Raw genomic sequence first — 18,815 nt, forward strand, 5'->3', positions numbered from 1 at the left:
TGCCATACAGGAGACTGCAGGCCTGTGCTATGCCACCTGTGTGGGTGATTAAGCATGTGGGCAGCATTCTCCATGGTTCATCAGTGGCTTTAGGTCCCACTTGAGGGATGATGGGTTGTCCTACCTGATCCTACAGCTGTTCCTGTTGATGTGCTGCAGGAAGGGTTCCCATTCTTTCTCCTCCTCATTTGTAGTTACTTGGAAACTATTAATAACAAATGCTTTTCTCAGACGTGGCCACATTTCAGAGGAGGGTAAAAGAAGCTCTTCCCTAGCTGTCTGATTTTCTGCAGGATAAGCTGTTGTTAGTGTCTCTGTTACCTCTTCTACCAGCTCTGCTTACAGGGACAGCTGCCTGTTTGCTACTTGCACTGCATCTGGGGACATGCTTGGATCATTTATAATTATTGTCTTTTAATTGCTTGTTCAGCACTCTGCTGTGGAGCACTGTGCTGCTCTCTGATGGCAAGGAGAGCTGGTGGTGGGATGTCTGGGCAGGGATGCTGTGTTAGTGCATGGTGAGGGGTTGATCCTGGGCCCTGGGGATGTTTGCTTGCTCCTAGGAGGTTTATAACTTTCATAACATCTCTTGGTGCTAAGAAGCAGAGGCACGGAGGGACACAGCCATGACTGGATGATTTAAACAGCTTTTCTGTGCTGCTTCATATTCACAGACATTGCAAATCAGATTATCAAGGGGCTGAGGAAAGGAAGGGGGAAAGTGGGCGACAGTGTGATGGAGGGAGGGGAGAGGAAGCCCATGTTCATTCTGGTAAGCATATGGGCAGGCCGAGTCTCCTCCCACTACTTCTTCACTGAGTCCTGCTGCCATCCAGGGATGGAAACATGAGGAAAAACTTCTTTACTGTGAGGGTGACAGAGCACTGGAACAGGCTGCCCAGAGAGATTGTGGAGTCTCCTTCTCTGGAGACTTTCAAGACCCGTCTGGACATGCTCCTGTGTGGTCTACCCTAGGTGTTCCTGCTGCAGCAGGGGCATTGGACTCAACGATCTTCAGAGGTCCCTTCCAACCCCTATGATTCTCCCTTCAAGTGGTCTCTCACCCACCCCAGCAGCTCTTTCCATGCCTTCCCTCTGAATGCCAATCTGCCCCTATCTGCTGTCTCACTTTCCTCCTCATTACAGAAACCCCATCCTACCCACAAACTCCTTCATGGTGCCTCTTGCCTGGGTCACCCTGCAATAAATGCCAGCACCATGCTGTGCAAGAACTCTGCATGGGAACACTGGCATAAACCAGACCCTTGCTCCCTGCAGTGTTGGCATGTGGGGGCTGCTTACCCTCCCTGGCAGACACCCTGCTGTGGGTGACAGTGTGTGACAGTCTCTTGTCTCCTCACAGATCTCTCGCAACCTGGGGAAACTCTACAGCGAAATGATTTTTGTTAATGGCTTTGTGCACTGTGACCCACACCCAGGCAACGTGCTAGTGAAGAAATGCCCAGCTTCTGGAAAGGCTCACATTATTCTCCTAGACCACGGGCTCTACCAGGTATGTAGCTATGGGGGGCTTCCAGGGCCTTGTGAGGATGCCTGTGGAAGTCAGGCTGAAAAAGCACATGCCAGCTGCAGCCTTGTCCCCCTAAACCCATATGAATACATTTTTCCTATTGCTCCCATAACCCTCCAAGGATATTTCCTGGCTCTGAAACAGGGGATAGGGCACAAGGCTTTCCCCCCCAGTTGGCTGTCTTCTGTGGACTTCTGGGGGACATGTTTTCCTCCCCAGGTGCTGAGCGAGTCATTCCGCATGGACTACTGCCGCCTTTGGCAGGCCCTCATCAAGGCCGACATGAAGAGGGTGCAGAAGTACAGCCGGCGGCTCGGGGCAGGGGATTTGTACCCTCTCTTTGCCTGCATGCTGACTGCCAGATCCTGGGAGTCTGTCAACAGGGGCATTGACCGATCACCAGTCTCAGCCAGCGAGGTAGGTTCTGTGTGTCCTTCCTTCTCCTCCAGTACATTTCTTTGCTGTAAACACATGCACCACTGATAGCACAGCAATGCTGGGCAACCCCTGGCAGCAATGTAGCAAAGTCTGAGCTAGAAAAATCCAGGACTCCTTCTGCAATGTGTTTTACAGTGGCTGAACTTAATTTCCCTGTTTCACTTGTCATGGACTGCTTAAATTTTGTATATTATTTTAACGGCTAAGTGTTGCCCAGTTCTAGCAGGGAAAACATTTGTAGATGATCCTTTTCTTAGAAAAGTGTTGAATACAGCTGTGCAAGGATGGAGGATAAGTCAAGGTAGAGGAGACACAGAGGCTTAGCAGGAAGACATGAGAAGGATAATACATTTTCACTATTCATGTAAATTACTATCAGCACTGATACAAACTCCTAAAAAACAGTGGAAATTATTTCCCAATCAGAAACCCTATTAATGTGGAGTCAAGGTTGCTTAGTTGCAGATCCTGTCAACTCAATCACTACAAATCTAGGAAATTGCCTCTTACATTCTCCACCCTTTCCTATCCACACATGCTGGGATCCTTGTCACACCTCCTCACATACCTGACACACACACACACCACCTTGAGAATAGCAGCAGCCCCTGACAACTGTGGTGTTTTTAGAGATGAGCATAGAGTGATGTGATTTCCCCCAGTGAACTGGTGTCTGTAGGCAGAACATGTTGTATCCCATGGTTTGTTCGCATTTGTAGTAGATAGGATGAAATTCATTATAATGCTGTCCTGTGAAATCTCTCTGGAAGTTCCTTTGGGTTGGCATTTCATTTTTATGGATATGTCAGAATTTGCTGCACTGGCTTGCCATCATCTGTAGCAATGAGTTGGTCACATATGTTGGGTAACAGACCCCCTCACCTAGTAAATGGATTGCTTACAACCTGAGTTAATTGTCTGCATATCAGAAGTCATATAGTGGTTGTCTAGCAGATCTGTGCTTGATCTGGTGACTTCTGGAGCTGGTAGCTCCAAAACAAATTCAGACTCACCAAAGCAAATTGGCACAGAGCTGGCTCTGATACTACAAGGCCAGTGTTGAATCTGAGCTAATAAGCAATGTTTATCCTAAACTGGCTTGTGAAGGTTGTGCCACATGTGTGATTGCAGCCTCACAGTGCCTTGGGTAGGCTAATGAACTTTGTCATTAAGTTGGATGGCGTGTATGGAGCCAGCTCTGTAGTCTTTGCCTGCTTGACACAATTAATGCTGAAACTGGATAATCCTGCAGCAGATAATGGGGAGCTGAGCAGATTTGCTGCAGCATTAGGAAATGAACTGCTGCTTGCCCTTAGTTTAGAGGTGAATTTCAAAGATTGTGTCAGCAGCGAGAGTCAAGCGCTGTGTAGGTGGGTCCCATCAGCAGAGCTCCAGCGTGTGCTTGAGGGTGTATCAAGATGAGGGAGGCCTGTGAGACAAGGAAGCACCCTGCCCCCGCCCCCAGATTTATCTGTAGTGCTGTGTCCAGTCTGGGGCACTGCATCTCAAGAAAGGTTTGATGAAAATGGGACCAGTGTAGTAGGAAGCTACAAGAACAAGGTCAAGCAGATGCAATCCATGAGGTAAGTCTGAACAAGTTAGGGCTGAACAAGTGTGGGCTGAGAGTTGTAGTAGTGATTTTCAGATCTGTTAAAGACTGCTGCAAACAGGACAAGAACTAGTGGGTTAAAATTCAGCTGAGGAGATTGGGGTTAAACATGAGAAAAGCCACATCTACTGGCAAGGCTAGCGAAATGCTGGTGTGGAAGGTCTAGGGAGGCTTTGAGTCACATCACTGGAGAGTTTTTGGAGCAGGCTGGGCACATGTGTGAGCACTGCCATAGGTGTAGTTGTATCTGCCTTAAGCCAAGGCCAGGCAGCTGAGCGCTCAGGATGGCTGCTGCCCTCATCTCATCTGATTTTATGATTGTGTTTTGCTGCGTCCTGCAGTGGCCTCAGCGACTGCAGCCAAGGGGCTTTTCTCAGGTCCTGTGGCATAGCTCATTTCTTCCTCACACACAGGCTTCGCCCTTGACGGAAAATGACAGTTCTGATGACAGATTGTGTGGTTGTTTTGTGATGTGGACAAGCAGCTGGAGCTAAAAATAAAAAGAAAAAGTAGAAAAGAAAACCTATGTGTGGAAAATAAAGTAGGCTCTGCAGTGATGCTGGCTAGGATAAGAGATAAGAACTAATCAGGGAGGACTTTTCTGTCAACAAGTAATGGAACAAAACATTTAACATTTAGGAGAGCTAAGTCTTTTTGCTGAAGCTTTGTGTATTTGGTTAGTGATGGAGGCAGGAAGACACAAAGACTTATTTTTCAGCAGCAAAGCAACCGTGGTGGTGTGTAAGCTTCATACATCTCTGACCATCATGGCCTGCACACTTGATTTGTGCTGTTCTGTTAATTGTAAGCCTGAAGTTCAAAAAGAGTGAGGATGAGATCCCATATTGTGAAATATACACTGTCCACCCCTCATTCCAGAGAAGAGAACATTTTAGAGTTGTCCTTTCCCTTTCCTACAAAGGAGATTCCCTCCTGTAAGAAGTAATTTTCTGCCCTCTGCATGTGTCCTGCTGGATTCTGGAGATTTCAGATGTTCCAGGCACTTCTATTTGGATTTGCTGATTCATGTCATGGCCTCTGTAGGAAAAGGTAGGGACATGGTATGAGTATGGGATCAGCTCCACATCACACTGTGCTACATTTAGTGGGATGGTGGGGGAAATCTCAGATCTAAAAAGAGGCAGAAGAGTGGGGGCTGGCTGTCTTGCATGCTATGGTGACTCATGTTTGGAGGGGAGCCCATCTTCAGTGGTTCAGATCGTTGTCCATCACTTGTCACTGGGATCTTACTGTGGGCAGTGTATTTGTTGGAAGCTGGGCAACCAAGGAACATGAATCATAAAATAGAATTGTTTTGGTTGGAAAAGACCTTTTGAGATCAAGTCCAACTGTTAACCTAGTACACTGCCCAGTCCACCACTACACCATTTCCCTAAGCACCACATCTACACATCTTTGAAATGCCTCCAAGGCTGGTGACTCAACCACTTCCCTGGGTAGCCTGTTCAGGGCTGAGCAGCCTGACAATCCTTTCAGTAAAGAAGTTTTTTCTTATGTCTAATCTAAACCTCCCCTGGTGCAACTTGAGACCATTTCCTCTTCCCTATTGCTTGTTACTTGGAAGGACAGAGCCGACCAACACCCACCTCGCTACAACCTCCTTTTGGGTAGTTGTAGAGAGCAATAAGGTTTCCCCTCAGCTTCCTTTCCCCCAGTTCCCTCAGCCGCTAGTGACTCTTGCCACACAGGATATGGGTTTGGATAGACCTTTAATCTGACAGATGACAGTTTTTGGTCTTTTGGGTTGCATGATGCTTAATGCATAATACTTTCTCACCTCTGCTGAGTTGTGTTGAGGACAGAGGACTAAACTAGGCCATGAAAATGCTTCAGTATAGCATAAAGCCATCAGTTGTATGGGATGGCAGAACAGCCTGCTTGTCCTTGCAGCATTCCTCAGTCTTCCTGAGTAGACCTGTGCTGCCTGCAGCTCTGCCAGCTTTGGGACTGGTGAGGTGAGACTCAGTCAGAAGGCTGCTCAGGCAGTAATGAGACATGGTTACTGTGGGTTGCCTGGGGCCAAGAACTGAGATAGTGCCCTGTTCTTCTGAGGGGCAATTAATCCTGCCAGGGAGGGGACAGGACCTTATCACAGGGCCTTATCTCACTATGGGGCAGGTGGGATAAGGCAAGAGTCATCTATGATGGTTCTGTGAGAGCTTGGGACAGACCGGCAACTGCAGGAAAGCAGGACAAAGAGCTCTTTAGCTCTTTAGCCTAGTGTCACAGCTAATCTCCTCCTGCCAAATCTCAGCTGCAATTGGACCTGGATTTCCCATGCACTCTCAGCTTCTCTCTCCTTTCTCCCTGACATGACATGGCTGACTGCAGGATGTGGAGATCCGGTCCAACGCTGCTGCTTACCTACCCCAGATCACCCAGCTCCTCAACAATGTCCCCCGCCAGATGCTGCTGCTCCTGAAGACCAATGACCTGTTAAGGGGGATTGAGTCAGCCCTGCACACACGGGCCAGTGCCAGCTCCTTTCTCAACATGTCCCGATGCTGCATCAGAGCCGTTTCCACGTGAGTCTCTTCTATAGCCACCAGAGGTCCCTCATGGAGCACCAAGGGCTGGCTGTCTATGGAGGCCAGGAGCTGGGCAGGGGGCAATCCTGGGGTCAGCAGGCCAGCCAGGGCCCGGTCTCACAGTAGCTGAGCAAGGCAAGCAGAACAGACCCTGAGATGGTGGTCAGGTCCAATCAAAAGTCCATATCATAATGCAACATCATGGTGACAGGGCAAGTCCAAGGTCAAACCAGAACGTCAATCTGTAAGTCAGGTCCAGTGGTTGTCAGGCTGGTTGGTGGTGACAAGACAGGGCTGAGGTCAATCCAAGAGATCAGTATGTGAGTTGAGGTCAAGGGGTTTCACAGGAGGGCATGGGCTGGGGACCATTATTTCTCCAATGTAGCCCAGGCAGGGATTGGAGGTACAAGCCTGAGCTTGTACTGGAGCTCCTGGGCTGTTAAAGCTTATTAGACCCCCCCAACTCAGAGTCCTGACACGGCCTACCTTGACCTCTTAGCTGTGGATCTCTCCCCCTCATTAGTACATCTGCTGTGGTCCTACCCCTGCTCAGTTACACATCTCAGGCCTCTGTCTGTGCTATTCTCATGTCCATCATCCTCTCCAGAGGACAGGTCTGTCACCATGGGGCTGGAGACAGAGATGAAGTTGGAGGTCTTAGGGTAAGGGTTTAGGGTTTCCCCTTCCAGAGGAGGGGAAGGCCCTTGCTGACCATTACAGGCATCACCACTGGGAAGTATATATGGGTAGGAAAGATCTGCAAGTTCACTGCTGCCAGTTTCTGCAGCCTGATTGAGGGGTTAGTGCTGACTGTGAAGACCAGGCTGATGTTTAAAAGTCAGGAACAGGATTTGTGAAAGTAATTTCCATCTGTGAGTCTTATGAGTCAATGCACTTCTGCCCTCGATTCCTCCTCCTTTTAGAGGAAATAACAGTGATTTCTCTGCTGATGAGGGACCTACGAAACCCAGTTAACCTCTGCTTCTAAAGAAAGGTGGAGAAATACTTTTCCTGGAATCAGTGTGTCAGGATTTCTGGACCCTTACAAGTGTGCTACCAGGAAAGGCTATAGGGGTGTGCACCTGTTCCTGTTAGCAGAAGTGAAGCTGAACATAAGGATGCCATGGCCCAGTGTCACAACATGCAATGGGGAGACAACTGGACTCAAAGGGGAGCAGACTGTCTCTTCTGCCAGATTTGTGCTAAGAAGGCAGTCCCCAGCTCCTCAGAAATATTACTTGGAGAAAATCCCACCTCCCGGGGGTCCTCACTGCTGATGATTCTCCAGATGTGGGACATTTCCCTACTCTGGGAAGGGTCAGTTGTACTGATGATGTAGGACAGGCCTCCTTCCTGCCAGGCTGCATCCTGCTGGATCTAATGCAGCTGTTTCTATCATTCTAGGTACCAGAGGAGCAAGAGTCACTCGCTTTACAGGAGGGCCCAGATCTCATTCACAGAAGCCTTGAACCTGTGGCAGATCAACTTGTATGAACTCTTCCTGTGGCTGAAGGGGTCCCAGCTGGGGAACTGGGTCATTGCTCTCCTGAGCTGGATGCACCATTTCACATACTGACATGAACTGGTGGGAGTGGCCTGGATGATCCCTCCCTTCTGCTCTCCATGGCACATTTGCCTTTCTGACTCTTTCTGTCTATTATGTGGGCTAATTTTGGGTCTTGTTCCACATTACATGCTGCACTGTCCTTGCCTGTTACAGCATTAGTTTCCTCTGTGGCACTGAGAGGTAAATTTGGTATGAGATCTCTGCTGTTTCATGGTTTATGAAAAGGAGGTGCAGGATACCATGTGTGTCAGGTAGGGCAGGGTACTGTCTTTCCCCATCTGAGAAGGGGAAATTCCACTCAGATTCCAGTGTGACTGCACTGAAAGCAAAACATGTCCTTGGCACTTTCTTAAACAATCTTACAGAATTCAAGAGAATCCCAACCCTGCCTAGAATGCCCCAAAACATTTGTGAGACCCTCAGAGAGAGGTGGTAAGTCCCTTTAAAATCCAATAGGGTTTATATTAGTTTTTGCAATCTCCTTAGTCTGATTTTTGTTCAGGTGTGCAGAGAGTTTCTCAGTGGAGTGAGACCTTGTGGAGAGCTGGCACTAGGGCTTCCTTTTCCAGCACTAGGGAAAGGGAAGCCTTAGGGTGAGAGTGGTGGACTGGGATTTTGGGTTTCTGAGGTTTATCCCCAGTCCTGTCAGCCTCTTATTTTTCAACTTTTCTTGACCTGTTCCCCTTGGAGGTCAAATGGGGGAAGTGGACAGGGGTCCTGCCTCTTTTCTAGAAGTCAGGGAAAGAGGAATGACAACTCAGGGCTCTGAAACTGCTGGTAATGTATGCGTACTGTACAGTACTGCTGCACAGCAAAATAAATGTGTTGTGTCAAAGACTTTTGGGGGAGGAATGCTTGGCTGTGAACTTGAGAGGGAGGTTTGGGCCTCCAACCTCAGTCCTGTTTTTATTTCTCCACTGAGTGATGCCAGGCCATGCTGTTGACTCCTTGCAAGCCAGATGAAATGGCCTCTTGGTGTTTCCTCTTTCCAGAAGGTATGGTCCATATCTGGGTCCTCTGGTACTGTGTCAGATGTGTGTTGGGGCATGATGGAGAAGCACATGTCATTCTGTTGGGAGGATGCACCACTCCTTGCCACCCAGCTCCATGCTGAGCCTGCCTCCTCCCTGCCTGTGGGAGCGTGCTGCAGCACATCTGTGAGATTTTTGCCTCGTCACTGCCTGGGATGTGTCACTGCTCCTGCCTCAGATGAGAACCTGCTGCTTGCTTGGTGGTGCAAGTGACAGGTCTGATGACTCTGATTCTGCAGCTATGGGAGTGCTGCCCAGAAGTCTCACTTAGAAGTCTTCTTTATGTGAGGTGTGTTTGGGATCCTGGGAGATGTCCCTCCTGCTTGTGAGGATTCCTGTAGCAGGAAGGGTGGATGGAGGTGACTACTCAGATCATTTCAGCTTTCTCATAAACTGTCTTGGTGAAAGGAGATGTGAAGGACAGGATGGGAACTTGCCTCTACTGCCAGCAAGCTTGGTAAGCTGAAGGTCATTACTCAGGCATCAGGCTGTGCCTGAGAGCAAGCCACAAGAAGACCATGCCCTCTCCCAGTTTGCATGCAGTTTCCTGAGTTGCACAGGTATGAGACCCCACTTTGCAGTGAGTCCATTTGCATGGGAAGGGAAGCAGGGGGCAGAGTGTGGGTAAGTGCATGTGGCAGTACCTGAGGAACTGATTCTCTTGCTGGCTGTGTGAGAGAAGGGATTTAATCCAGAGAAGGTACCTGACTACAGGTGTGCTTTGGCATGAGTGACTGCAGACCTGTGCCTTATGACAGTGGCAGCGTACATGCACAGGAGTGTAGGCACATCTGACTGGCTCAGGACTGTCAAGAAGTGGTGTGTGGTTGGCAGAGTTGTGGAAGGTGAATTACAGAACATGGGTTTTTGGTCTCCTGTGCAGTCAGCCTCCTGACCCTGATGTTAGCTTTCTGAGCCCTTCCTACTATGGGGGCAGCAGCAGAAATGATGTTCTCTCCCGCCTTTGCTAAGAGAAAAAAGGAAATCCCTGTCAGACTGAATGTCCTCAGGCTTGTCCCCAGCCTGTGCAATGACAGGTCAGAGATTCCCCTGATTTCTGGGTTGTGTGATGGCGTCAGGGGATGGAGTGGTGGTAATTGCAGTGACGAAACTCCTGAGTTGACAAGGAGTCACAGGCCCCTGGAGTATTCATCTTATGGGCTGACCATGAGTAATCTGTGCTCGTGTGAGCAGTCTGGCTGAATCAGTGCCTTGCTTAGGCACTTACAGCTTGTAGGCTGGCCAGTGTGGGTGGGCCTGTCTTGTTCTTCTCATGAGTAGGTCTCTGCTTAGAAAGCTGGCCTGGTGCACACAGTGAAGCCCAGGAGACCCTCTAGCAGTGGTCACCAACTGCACATCCTCATCTTGTAGCTGGCCCTGCAAATGCTTTTGCCTATCCATGCGTGGATATACTGACCAGAGCACTGTCTGGGTCTCACTAACTCCTGTGCATGAAAACTCATCCCACAGTGAGACCCTGGTTATATCCCTCTTTTGAGAGGATCCCATGCTGTGGAGAGGCTCCCCACAGCTGGCATTTGCATTGGCTGCTGAGCCCTTGGCCCACTCTCAGCCACACCCATTTTTTCACCCTTCCAAAATCACGCCACATGACTGCTAGTCCCACTGCCTGAGGAAGGTTCTGGCTCTGATAGTAGTAAGGAACTAGCAGCTTCTCAGACTGACATTTTTGGCAGTTTTCAGCAGGCAGAGAGTGGGGTCTATTGCCATTAATCTCTGCCAGGAGGCTGTGTGCTTCAGTGTTAGCAGCGGGACTCCTCCATCAGACGTGGTCAGTTCTCACCCTTCCCACAGTCAATCCATGAGGGTTTGACTGTGGAAAGAACAAGCAAACACCCAGAGTTTGACCCTTTAACATTCCTGCCTTTTTGCTGAAAGCTGTCAAAGGTGAATGTGTTAAAAGGGTTTTAAAAAGACACTTTCTCATCTCAATTTGTGGTTGTCAAACATGGATAACCTGGATCAGCTCTGTGCACTTGGTCTCACCTTCCAACCTTCATTTGTTGCTGTTGCACCACTGGCAAACACAGCCTCTGCTGCTCTCCTTGCAGGCAGCACATGGGCTGCTGTCTGCCCAGCTTCAGCTGCCAGCAAACTGAAGTTTCATGCCGGCACTGAAGGTTGACCTTGCAGTAGACTCCTGAGCCCACTGACTTTCTTGGGACTGACAAGTGGGGTAAGAACTGGGGCCAGAGGTGCAAACTTGATGGGCAACTTTCAGCTCCTGTAATAGGAAATACTACACTGTAGCCTCATAGCATCTCCCATCCTGAAGGCTCTCAGTGCTCTTGGAAGTGCTGGGGAGCCAGCGGCTATTTCATCTAGCACTTAAATGTAGCATCATTAGGTTGGCTGGAGTTGAAAAATGAGGCAGTCAGGGTAAATGACATTGCCATGCAAAACTGCAAGAATTTAGGGTGTGAAGTGAACATGCTTTTTCATATCCAGTTGAAGAAAAAGCCAGAGAGAGCACTAGTCCAGGCTAAACATCACAGCCTTTATTCAGTACATCTAGTGAACTTCAGTGATGACAAGTGGGTGGCATATAGATTTTCAAATCAAGGCTGCATGATGCCCTCTGCCATCTCACAGGGGCATATGAACCTTGTGCAGTCACGGTGTAGAAGCTTTCCAAATGAATCACTCCCCGCTTCCCATAGCAAATGAACCATAACCAGCACACAGCCTGGCCAGAGACAGTCATTCCCCTCACAAATTACTCCCCTGGGTCATTGGGGCTACTTTCCAATGCATCATTTGGCAGGCCTGTTCCCCCACCACTGCATATCTCTGTGTCCCCCCCAGCACCATTCTCTGTACCCTCAGTCCAAAAGGGTATGGGCAGGCTGCTGGGTGCTGGAGCACATGAGGAGCTGTCACACATGATGGGCAGTGCCAGGACACCCAGCATTCAGGAGGAAGCAGAGAGGGATGGCTTGAGTGGTGCAGCCCTCCTGGCAGCCAGAGCCTTCCCCCTTCCTTCCCTGACAACTGGATGGCTAGAAAGGAGGGACAGGCTCCTGCCCCTGCAGCCTTAGCTCTGGCCACCCCCACCTCACCCAGGGGATGTGCTTGTCCTTGGTGGTGGCAAGAAGTCTGTATTGTGGCTTTAAAATGTCAGAGAGCAAACAAGCAGCACTGAGACAGGGGGGTGCAGGCTGGGGCCTTGGCCTGTGCTAGGAGGGGGAATTTAGGGGCACTGCTGAGGTGGGAGGGATACTTCAGAGGCTCCAAGTCCTTGGGGTAAATCCAGGACTGCTTAAGGCTGATGATCCTCTGACAGTTTGAACAGAGGTGCTGTAAGGTGGAGCAGGAGGTGTAGGGAAGGAGTCTGTGAGTTTGCTCATCACCTCCTTCTTAAAGTCTGCAGCAGTAGCAGAAGGGCTGCTCTGCTCTGCACCAAAGAGCCATCTCCCACCTGATGCCTGCAGGCTGAGCTGAAAGTCTTGATCGCTGTAGGAGCACAGCAGCCCTCAGGGAATCCTGCTGCCCTCCTGCTGCCCCTGCTTTGGGCTCCTGGGCTGCAAGCCTCTGCAGCTTTGTACCTTGAGCAAGGCTGCAGCAGTACTGGGGGCTGGAACCCAAGGAATGGGAAGGGGAAGGGTGGAGGGTCCCCCACCTTTTGGGAGTGAATACCAAGACCCAACATGGCTCTAAATGGATTTATAATCTCTAAACGCTTCTGGACTACACTCTGCTTTTTGTTTCACAGGTCACCCAGACACTATGCAGATGAGCTGCCCTCTGGCACAAGGAAGGGCTCCCCCTTCTGCCCCCACACACCGGTGCAGCATGGCACCATACTTGCTGTGCTGCAGTGGTCTCTGTGAGGCGGTTCAGAGCCTGGTTTTGGCTGTGTCTCTGTGGGGTTCTCCTGTGGCTGTTTCCCTCCTTCCCCCAGGCAGGACTCCTGAGCTTTTCTTGCTTATTGTTCCAGCCAGTAGCTGCCAAGGATCATAGGCTGGCAGATGCAAAGCCCCCAGGTGGGAGGCAGCCTGGATCCCCACTCCACCTGGGCTCTGGGGCTGCCAGACTCCCGCTGGTGTGAGGCTGGCCCTATGTCAGCCCCACTGAGGTGCCTGCAGGGTGGGATCATCCTCCTTCCTCCAGCAGTTGCTCAAGTGCTGCCCAGGATTGTGAAAGAGCTGGACAGTGAGAGATTTAAATTTATAATTAATTAATTACCCTTCTGATAACAATTATCCCTGCAGTTTTGTTTGGCCAGCCGCCTTTCAGTTCCTTTGTGAGCAAAAACCTGCATGTTTTGGTGCCTTCCTGAGAGGAGGCAGTGTACATCTTTCCAGGGCCCTGCTGAGGCTACCTCAGGCTTCAAACGGGCTTTAATCCAACAGGAAATTGTACTTACATCCAGCTGAAGGCTTCCTGAACATGCCAAAAGGATGCTAAGTGACCTCTGTGTGCAGGTAGTCAGGCCCCACAGAGAGTGCTGAGCATTTCCCAGTCTGAGGGCATTCAGCACACAGGGTAGTGGGAGCTACGCCCGGCTGAGAGATCTTCCCCATGCTGTCTCAGAAAGCTGTAGTTGCTCCTCTGCAGGGTAGTGATCCGTGTCTCTGTCCCCTGCAGCGTTCATTGCCGAGTGTTCTCCTGCAGCTGTGCCTGAGGGAACCCGGGGCAGGACATGACTGTGCACTTACCCACACGCTGCCCGCCCACCCTGCACAGCTCAAGGTGACCTTATCAACGTGTAATGGCCCTTCTGGGTTGGTTTCTGTGACACAGAGAGCACCACTTGCTTGCTGTCCTCCGTGGCACTCCAGATCAGCCATGGTGTCAGATCACTGGCTGCTCTGTACACAACTTCCCTCTTGAGCTGCTTGCTGTAACCCAGATATGTGCGTTGCTGGTGGTCTGGTAAAACCTGCTCACCCAGGCTGCGTGAGTAGTGTGTAATGGGGAAGAGTTTTGGTATTATAGCATTTTATTTTATTTTACTTTATTTTTACTTTAATTTGATTCAGGTTCTTTTTTGCTGAGGTTACTTTTCCCTGTTCTGATCCATATGAGCATAAATAACACTCACAAAGCCTCTTCCAGTGTAACTGGAGCACTGCAGAGAAGGGAACAAGACTTAGGTCTGACCTAGCAGGACATGTCTGCACGTAAATTGCATGTTAGCTGGTGGTGGTTTGCAGGCCTGCTGCTCCAGGCTCAGCATGGATCCAAGTGTGCAAGTGAGTGTTTCCCCAGCGTGGCTGCCCCATGAGCTGCTCTCCTCTCAGCCTGCAGACTAACAATGACTCTAACTTTAATAAAGCAAAGATGGATGACATTACTAAATGGTAGCTAATAAACAAAGTGACATGCACAAAGCCTGGTAATATCACATTGCTCTTAAAGAAAATATGAAAAATAGTAATCATGGCCATTCTTATTACTATCTTGTACTTCACCAAGACTAAACTATCCATCATGCTGATAAGGCTGAAAGGAAATCTTGCCAATATAAGATGCATATATCACAGGGCAGCCAGTCCAGCGGCCACCTGTACTGCACCCGGTCTGCACTGGCACTGCGGCTGCTCCTCTGCATCCTGGGACCATCAGATAAATCAGAGCAGGGCAAAATCATTAGCATAGCCACAGGGAGCAGAAGGTCAGCATGGAAATAGCTGTTCTGCAACATCCAGTGTGGAGACCTGAGCAATGAGGTGATGTGGGCTGGGAATTTACTTTGGGGTATCGTTGCACCTAAAATGCATTGGTGTGAGCCAGACAGAGCCCCAGAGGAAGATGGGAAGAAAGCAGGTTGATGGGGTGTGGGAAGTCAGCTAAAAGTGTGGTACCACTGTTAATTTTGTATGGCAGGCTGAACAGTCAGTTTCATGGGAAAAGAGCTTTGCCCTGGGGAAATTATACTTGGCTGTTCAATTTTGTGCCCAGAGAATAAGAGTTACTGAGGCCAGGGAATGGGACAGAAAGCTGCTCATGTTCTGCAGTATCACCCTCACAGCCCTTGTTGGCCAAGGGATTTTTTCTGCAGTTTTCTTCTCAGTTCACATCCTGCCCAGGTTCCACATCCTGCCCATGTTACATGTTTCATGCAACTCATGTTTTGGAGACTGCTCTGTGGTCTTACTCTTGGAAGCACCATCCCGGGTCTTTTCCCCATGGTTTACCTTTGGTTGCTGTGTTTGCACTCTCCACCAAGTGGCTGGACAAGAGATGGACCCTGGAGGAGCCTTTGTCAGAAGGCTGCAGTGCTGCTTGGGTGCTTGTGTGCCACATGCCCTGTCCTTAGCAGCACATGAATTTTGCTATGGAAACAGGTGCTCCTACAGCCCCACTCCCAAAGCTTCCTGATGGTGTGGGTGGCTCTAGGTGTGCTGTGTAAGCTCTCTCCAGAGCCTGTCTTCTGCTGGGAGTGGGAAAGGATAATTTATTTGCCACATTGTGCTACAAGAGGAAAAATCATGACTACAGATGTAGTGAGCAGGCACAGGATGCAGCACTGGCTGTTATTATTGGCAGTTACCCCCTTCACTTGCTTAGGGCCTATGGACATCAGAGCATGGCTGCTGAAACAAAATGTTGCAATACCGGGGACATAAATCACTGGCAAACCACAGAGTGCTGTACAAAGGCTGCCTCTGGGGTTTAGGTCAGCCTTGTCACACCGGCACCATGGCAAAGACAGTCTTCTGTCCAAGGACCCTGCTGGGCTGGGTCATGCTCTGCATCCCGCACGGCCTCAGGCAAATGCATCCTGCAGCAGCAGCAGCCAAGCAGACCCCATGAAATGGCTGTCTGCCTCTTTTCCTTCCCTGCCTTTTTCTGACTGAGCTGGGCTCCTATGCTGTCCTGCCATAGCTGCAGCTGGCCGTGTCTCTGGCTGTGGAGGGAGGTTTCAGAAGGAGATGGGTCACCTCCTCCTGGGAGAGAGGTGTTTTGGACTGCAGGGACACATGTTGATAAAACACAAGCAAAAAGTGAAGGAAGGCCTTGGGAATGGCTCAAAGCAAACTGCTTTGTTGTGGTGCCCCTCAGACAGTGACACAACGGTGTTGCATGATGCTAGGGTCATCCCTGACTTACACCAGGATGATGCCCACAGCAGGGCATGGCCAGAGCACGAGGGCTGGTTGGGAGCACAGTGTGATGAGTTGCTTTCTGACCTCTGAACCAGGGCATAGGAATGAAGTGGTAGGAGCTGGGGAGAGGGGCTTTCCAGGCTGCCCAGCTCTGGAAATCCGCTGCACCACTATCTCCAGGGCTGCTGGTCGTGAATAATAACCATTCACTACAAATGGCAAACGGTGAGGTTATCTCTGGACAGCTCAGGCCAGGTTGTTTGCTCACGCTCCCTAACCCTCACATGTCCCTGTGTCCCCTTGTCTTGCTCCCAGCAGGCCAGAGGAGCTGCAGTAGATGCAAGGACCCAGCTGCCATCTGCACAGCCCCTTGCTGGTACTTGCTGGAATTAGGAACACCATGACCTGCTGGACCTGGCTTCATGAGGGTAGGTCCTCATCAGCTGCTACTGGCCAGCTCAGGCCATGTGCTTTCCCCCAATATGGCAGGTTTTTGTCACTGGCTGCCTCCTGGGAACACCCAGCCGATTCCCGTCAGGCAGTGGCAGAGGCAATTATCATGCCACCAAGCACAGTGAGCCCGGCCAAGCTCCCCCGGCCGCTGCCAGGACACTCACCTGGAATCCTCTGCGACCAGTGCGTGGCAGAGGTGAACGCGACTGCCATTATGAATGCACTTCTTGTTTGTCCTTTCAGTGCCGAAATCCTGTCAGCGAGGAGAAGTGATAATAACATGCTATTAAGTTCTTTCTGGATAATGTAATTCAGGAGTCAGGAGGCAGTTTGGTCATTTATGCCTTTGAAAAGCTCAGAATAATTTTCAGTGTCATTATCTTCCATTTTAAAGAGCCTGTTTCACAAGAGCCCCTCTTCTCGCTGCCTCCCCCTTGCTTGTGTGATTGTCTCCCACCTTTTGTTCCTGTTTTCTCTGAGCTTTCAGGGATTTGTGGTTTGTTTCCAGTCCTTCGTACACCCTGAAACACACATCACCCCCCGCTCTTTCTTGCTCCCTTTTTCTTTTCATAGCAGGTTTGGGAACTTGCTGCTATTTTATTCAGCATCTCTAAGTTGCCCTTGGTGAAACAGCTGCTGGTGAGGCTGAGAAACACCACTTGGGCCTCAGCAGTGGCAGGAGGAGGGTGGACGTGTGATGTGATGTGGATTCGGGTCCACAGGGAAGGAGCAGAACTGTGGGGGTTTGCAGCACTCCATGTCCCCCTGGGGCCACCTGGCAGCTGGGAAGAGCCACCTTGAAAGCCCAGCTGCCCTTGGGAACAGGGTCTGTGTGTGGGCACAGCACATGCTGGAGATTTTGGTTGCATTTTGATGCCCCAGGAGTGGGCTGTGCCACCCAGGCCATGATGCAGGCATGGATCTGGGGAGCCTGTGCAGCCTGGCTAGCAGGGCACAAGCAGCCACCCTACTCCAGACCACTGCTCCCTCCATCTCACCCAGCACAACCACAGCTGATGAGTTATATGCGGAGCTTGATGCATCATTATGTTCTTTGCTCATGCTTTTGTTAAGTGTGTGCTTCAGTCTAAGCAGTTAATAGATATTTTTGCCCTGAAATAGCCCCCAGGATAGGGAGCGGAGAGGCGACTTAGCAGATGCAACTTCAACACCAGCTTACACCGCAGGCATGAAAACAGGCAGATGTCTCCAAGTGAATGCAGCAAAAATTATTACCCAGAACTGGGACAGGAAAGCAATCCAGCTCTTCTCCTGCATGCACAGAACACGGCCAAGAGGGGAATTTTATTCATTAAGTTAATTGGTAATGACCCCTGGAATGTCAGCCTTGGCTATAAGTTCATTTCTAGTCTTGGAAATCATCCTAGCCCTTCTGTTTTTAAAAGAAGAAGGTATGTGGCTCCTTCCATTTTTTTTTATTTATTGGCACTGTCAGTGTTTCAGTGCTAATAGGAGAGATAATGCCCTTCCATTTGCTGCCTTCTTCCTTCAGAGGGGAAAATGGGATCTCCCAAACAGAGCACTAAAAATCCACAGGAAACAGGCAAGAGTCGCATCCATTGTTAAGCATGGGTCATATTGTTCAGCAGCTTCTGAAGGAACTGGTGGGCACACATGTGCCAGCAAAGTCAGTAGTGGAGTCAAGCTATGACGTGGCATGAGCTTATTTTCAGCAAGGGTGTGGGAAGACTTACCCAGGGAGCAGGCTCATTGGCCTGGTGCTGCCTAGAGGATGCAGTAGCATTAGTGGCACAGTGTGGCGTCATTTTGGAGCTGGCCCAGCATCGTTAGTGTGGAGGGTAGTGTCTCCTTGGGGCAGGTGTAAAGAGGGATGAGGATGCACTTTCCTTCATGAGAGATGGAGAGGATTTTTAAATGCTTTTGACAGCCCCGGACATAAATGCACAGTTCAGTGCTGGCCAATGATGCCAGGAAGAGAATCCACATGATAGCAGACCAGGTGCAGCAGATGCATCTGCTCCCAGAGAGCTGTGCCCTCCCTCTGCACAGAGGCCATGGGAACAGAGACCTGCTGCTGATCCAGCCACCATGGGCTGTGCTTGCCTTCATCACCTGCTGACTCCCTGTTCTGTGTCCAGCTGTAAGTGTCCCTCTGAATGCGGAGGAGGATTAAATGTGTTTTCTGTGTCCTGGTGTATTTACTCTCTTTCTCCCATGAGGGTTTTCTGGTGCTTGGTATTTTAGCTCACACTGCAATCTCTCCCACAGTGGGGATGCTCAGAGAGTCCTCTCTCCTCTATCCACCTACTTATTTTCATTAAATCTAAAGGACTTTCATTGTCTCTGGAATCTCTATGCCTCTTTTGGTTAAAACTGGAGAAGGATTTGAATAAATGCCTGTCAGTAGGGAACTGGGAGAGTGTCAGGCAGCCCAGTCCCTTCTCTCAGAGCAGCTTGATGGGATAAGCTGTCTGCCTTTAAAAAACTGAGTAACAAGGGAAACAAAGGAAAGAAAGGAAAGAAAAGATAGTGAAAAGCAGAGGAAACTGGACTTAAAAGGCTTGTTATGTCAGCCAGATCTC

At 49.9% G+C, this 18,815-nt stretch overlaps 1 protein-coding gene across 3 annotated transcripts in view; it reads left to right on the plus strand.

Moving 5' to 3' along the window:
* Positions 1-8,560, plus strand: part of ADCK1 (aarF domain containing kinase 1) — an 87,266-nt gene extending 78,706 nt beyond the window's left edge. For all 3 annotated transcript variants that reach the window (XM_051620891.1, XM_051620893.1, XM_051620892.1), the window contains 4 exons: positions 1,364-1,513; positions 1,751-1,948; positions 5,931-6,124; positions 7,532-8,560. In XM_051620891.1, coding sequence (XP_051476851.1) covers positions 1,364-1,513; positions 1,751-1,948; positions 5,931-6,124; positions 7,532-7,703 — 714 coding nt within the window. In that variant the 3' untranslated portion in view covers positions 7,704-8,560. The remainder of the gene's footprint in view (positions 1-1,363; positions 1,514-1,750; positions 1,949-5,930; positions 6,125-7,531) is intronic.
* Positions 8,561-18,815: the final 10,255 nt, after the last annotated feature.

This window comes from Apus apus, chromosome 5, assembly GCF_020740795.1.
Source record: "Apus apus isolate bApuApu2 chromosome 5, bApuApu2.pri.cur, whole genome shotgun sequence".
NCBI lineage: Eukaryota > Metazoa > Chordata > Aves > Apodiformes > Apodidae > Apus > Apus apus.